Raw genomic sequence first — 5,359 nt, forward strand, 5'->3', positions numbered from 1 at the left:
TCAAACGTTTTGGTCAAAGGAGTCGTTATAGAGCACCAATAGGTGCTCGCCACGTGGAAATATTCGTGCCCACCAAACCCACCTTGATCTCTTTAGAATCTTTTGATTTTTAAATTATGATATAATGTTTTTGGTCAGATAGAAAAGGTGGTCTTAAGGAATCTCATGACCTTGTCAAGTTAGAGGCACTATATTCCTACACGAATGAATAATAACGTTACAAAATGATGTAATGACTCATGGTTTACTGTTTGATAAAAACAGGGGATGATGAACAACTGCTGGTTCAGGGTGAAGACGAACGTTTGCAAGCCGCACAAGGGCGAGATCGGTATCGTTTTCGAGCACCCGACTTTGCCTGGAAACGAGGGCGGAGGCTGGATGGCGAAGGAGCGTCACCTCGAGAAATCCTCCGAGGCTCCTCCTTCCCTCAAGAAATCCGTCTCTTCCCCGTTCATGAACACTGCTTCCAAAATGTTCTCCATGTCTGAAGTCAAGAAGCATAACTCGGCTGAGTCTTGCTGGATCATCGTCCACGGACACGTCTATGACTGTACTAGGTTCTTGAAGGATCATCCGGGCGGTTCGGATTCGATCTTGATCAATGCAGGGTCGGATTGTACGGAGGAGTTCGATGCCATTCACTCGGACAAGGCCAAGAAGATGTTGGAAGATTACCGGATCGGGGAATTGATCACGACCGGTTATTCGTCTGACTCGTCCTCGCCCAACAACTCGGTTCACGGTGCCTCGAACACGTTATCGCTTTTGGCTCCGATCAGAGAGACGGCTCCGGTTCGGAACGTGGCTCTGGTTAATCCCCGGGTTAAAGTCCCGGTCAAACTCGTCGAAAAGACCTCGATCTCGCACGATGTTCGCCTGTTCCGGTTTGCCTTTCCGGCTCAGGACATGGTTCTCGGTTTACCAGTCGGTAAACATATCTTCTTGTGTGCCAACATTGACGACAAGCTTTGCCTTAGAGCTTACACTCCAACGAGCACCGTTGATGTGGTCGGATACTTTGATCTAGTGGTCAAGATTTACTTCGGTGGAGTCCATCCGAGATTCCCCAACGGTGGGCTCATGTCGCAGTATCTAGACTCGTTGTCGGTGGGATCCACTTTGGAGATCAAGGGACCATTGGGTCACATTGAGTATCTCGGCAAGGGGGATTTCATGGTTCACGGTAAACCGAGGACGGCTAAGAAATTGGCGATGTTGGCTGGTGGAACCGGTATAACCCCTGTTTACCAAATTATGCAAGCGGTTCTCAAGGATCCCGAGGATGATACCGAGATGTACGTGGTTTACGCTAATCGGACCGAGGACGATATTCTTCTGAGGGAGGAATTGGATGATTGGTCCAAGAAGTATCCGAATCGGGTAAAGATTTGGTACGTTGTGGAATCGGCCAAAGATGGATGGGAATATAGTACCGGATTCATTACCGAGGCGATTCTCCGGGAGCATATTCCCGATGGATCGGGCGGTTTAGCTCTCGCCTTGGCTTGTGGACCACCGCCGATGATCCAATTCGCGGTCCAACCGAACTTGGAGAAGATGAATTACAATACCAAGGAGGATCTGTTGATCTTCTGAAACCGGAGACTCTCACTTGAAGTTTCGGAGCAAAAGAGAGGGTTTCAGAACAAGAGGTTGTCAGATCATATGATTAGTATTATAGATCAAATAAATTAGATAGATTTGTTTTTGTATATATGTTCTTTTTTTTTATTGTCATATTCTCTTCGAAATAATGTCATATGTATGGTTTGATGTCATTTTCCTTCCTTGCAAGTTGAAGGAGAACCAAAATGTTTTGTGTACAGTATTTCTTTTCCCTGTCTGAATCCGACAAAGGTTTTTTATTTTTAACTATAATAGTATACACACAATTTTATTATAAATGCAATACTCCAATATTTGAATATGTGGTCATTCGATACTTGAAATTAATTAGACGCCGAAATCGATTTTAGATTTTTTTTATATCAGTAGATTCATTTTCCGAAGGAAAAAAAAGCAACGGTTGGACCGAACCTTATTATCATTTTTCAAAGAGAATCAGTCCATGGGAATTTTCTCTCTGCAAGTTGATAGCATGCTCCTCCAATTGTTTTTTTTTTAAGATTACATTTTTTTTTTCGTTCTTCGTTTTTCAAATATGTTAATTTGTACAATATGATATATTCTGATTATAAATGAGATTTAATTTTGTACATTTTTTTGGGTTGAATAAATCGTGGAACCAAAAACAAATTTAAAAAAACGGTACATTATTGTCTTGTATACGTACGGGAAAATTGATGACATTATTTCTCGCAATGATTTGATGACGCGTTTTTGTAAAATATTTTATAACCCAAACAATCAATAATATATCCTCCAAATTTTTGTAGAAAATTTGTAGATTTTTCCAAGTCCATGTCGGGAGGTCACATGTGGAGCAAGTCTTCCAAAACTAAGTGATCCGCATGAACCGGAGTTTTTATTTAATTTCCAATATTCTTTTTTTATTACGCTCAATTTGCATGTATATAATATAAATACAGCTACTATAATCAATTTTTTTTTGTACAGGCAATTGTTATTTCAATAAAATAGACTCCATAACGATGGGAGCTAAAACTTCCCTAAACTCAGGAATTAAATAATGCCTGAAATGGGCTGATGTCACCCTCGAATTTAAAATTGTAAGAGGGGAAACAATTTGGTTATATAATTATTTTTTCTTATTTGAATATGACATGTTTTTGTGTTTAATTATTAACGGGTGGCAAATTTGAAACCAAAGCCAATAAAAGGTCTAAAAGATATAAATCCTTGTGGATTAATATATTTTATGAAAATTTTGCTTTGAAACTTTTATAACCCACAAAAGAAAAGAAATTCATCGGCAAGTCACAATGAAAAATTAAAAGAAGAAACATAAAATGATAAATTGATTATTATCTGTTACCAACCATTGTTGGTATAAGATTCGTAGTCCAATAATTTGATTTTGATTTTGGTTTTTTCTATAGATTTAAATTATATTATTTATAAATTTTATTTATGTATATTTTTATTTTAATATCGCATATTTTGCTCTCTTTTTTTTTTACAAAAATAACTTTGTTGTCTTTAGATTTTCACATACATATCGCACAATTTGTCGTGGAAACAAAAAGTGTGAGTAATACTAGCGAACCTAACACTTAACATAATCACCATTCTTTAACAAAAAAAACATAATCAACATTCATTTGATATATATATATATGTTGTTTAATATTTTATCTTTCCATAATCTATCATAAAATAATTATTTAAGTAAATTACTCTTCTAGGAAATTAACGAAAAGAACAATCACGAAACTCATCCTTCTTATAACTTTTTTACTTACAATTTACGAAATTATAACATGTCGAAGAACATTTACATTCAGTATTAAACTAATTTTGGACCCACCATTTTACATAATATGCACAAATAGATGTACGTTATATCATTTTATATGCACCAGTTTAGGGCTTTACACATACAATGTATCCATTGTAAAGGAAAAAAAAATGACAGGTCGTGGCCGCCACAACCACAAGTCAGGCAGAGATGCACGTGACCACGTGAGCCGGAGTGTGGGACCCACATGCCACTGACTTGTCCGAATGGCCAGACTGTCCCGGCGAGTCATACCCGATTCGACTCGGCCAGATTTTCAGGCTCCGCCGCGTCACCTTCTGCTGCTTCATCCCTCGAAGAGTCGCCCCCTTTTCTTGATGTTTATTAAATTACACCCCATATTGTAATATTAATTATATGACCCTCCATGTTTTTGTCTTTTTACAATACAACAAACCAAATTGTATACCACTTTATATAATATATATATATATATATATATATATATATAATAAGTTATGGCTTATGAGTTTGGAGTGTCGCATCGGACAGAGACATGAGAGATGTAAGATTTTTTTTTTCTTTTTTCTTTTTTTTTCCAAAGACGCCGCCCCATAGTTTTAATTTTGAGATCGCTTTCGCTAAGTAGCCATTTTGAATATTGGTATAATTAATATAATAACGTGTTTACGTTATTCGATTTGAAGATTTAGCAGTAAAAACACAAACAAAAGGAAGTTGTGCAAATTATACAGATTACCAATGGATCCGATAATTTCGACCATATAAATATAATTGGTTAAATCATCAATCTAATACCGATATTTATTATGCAATTTCGTCCATATATATATATATAACCGGACTCCGGAATCAACACGTCTTCATGTGGGTGTTTGCCCGCTTGGGTTATCAACAAGGGGAGATGTCATCGTGGTCTTCCTTTACAAATTCAACAGAAAGATTATATACGTACAATTGTATATTCCCGTTCATTAGGCATATTTGTGGCATTTTTATTGGTTGATTTTTCTATTATAGATATTGACATAACGCATTTCTTGTGGGACCTCCTCAATAATTTACAATTATTGGATTCCATGAAACTTGGGAATAACACACTATAGAAATTAAGTAATTGAAAATCTAAATTTTTTTTGAAAGTGTTAATCCGATGATTAAATTTCAAATATCCACAAATATTGACATTCAAAATTTTTAGAATACATAATTTGATTAATAACTAACCTAACCGATTCAAATGAAATAATACATAACTATAATCAAACTAAATCTAATAGAAAAAACCAAATAATTATTTTTTAAATCTATAAAATTGAATTCAAACTGAACTGATTAAAAATCATTTTAAAAACTCAATTTTTTAAAATGAATATTTTATTAAGAGAAAATAAAACCCTAAATCAAAACCGAACCGAATTCAAACCAGGATATAACCAAATTGAATCTAAATCGAAATCCAAAATACTTATTTTTATATAGTATTTGTAGATTAATATATTTTATCTAATCTTTATTTTAAAAAATTATATTTCTATTTTTATATCAAATTTTACTATATTATTTTTGTTAGGATTCAATTTTAAAAAATAATTTAAAAAACATTTTAAAATTATTTTTATATTTAGTTGGAATTTAATTAATTTAGTTCAACACACTAATATATCAAATCAGTTTTTAAATTTGATTTTATATGCACATTCAAAATTGACTTGGTAATAAATAATAATTACTATGTTAAATCTGTTTTTCTTTTTATTGGAAATCAAAATCATAACCCAAGATCTAGATCTTCATGCAAATTTTTGGACCACCGCATTAAACTAAACTATTCAAGTACACTTTTGGGTTAAGAAAAGCGAAAAGGTACGTTTACATCATCAATGGACAAATCTGCTCCACAGCTGTTTGGAAGATATTTGTAATGCCACCATAAAAAAATAATATATATATATA

At 34.4% G+C, this 5,359-nt stretch overlaps 1 protein-coding gene across 1 annotated transcript in view; it reads left to right on the top strand.

Annotated features, from left to right (window-relative positions):
- Positions 1-1,875, top strand: part of LOC104817024 (nitrate reductase [NADH] 2) — a 3,817-nt gene extending 1,942 nt beyond the window's left edge. Inside the window, exon 4 of the mRNA XM_010546086.2 lies at positions 265-1,875. Coding sequence (XP_010544388.1) covers positions 265-1,599 — 1,335 coding nt within the window. The 3' untranslated portion in view covers positions 1,600-1,875. The remainder of the gene's footprint in view (positions 1-264) is intronic.
- Positions 1,876-5,359: the final 3,484 nt, after the last annotated feature.

Source organism: Tarenaya hassleriana, unplaced genomic scaffold, assembly GCF_000463585.1.
Source record: "Tarenaya hassleriana unplaced genomic scaffold, ASM46358v1 Cleome1, whole genome shotgun sequence".
Classification (NCBI taxonomy): domain Eukaryota; kingdom Viridiplantae; phylum Streptophyta; class Magnoliopsida; order Brassicales; family Cleomaceae; genus Tarenaya; species Tarenaya hassleriana.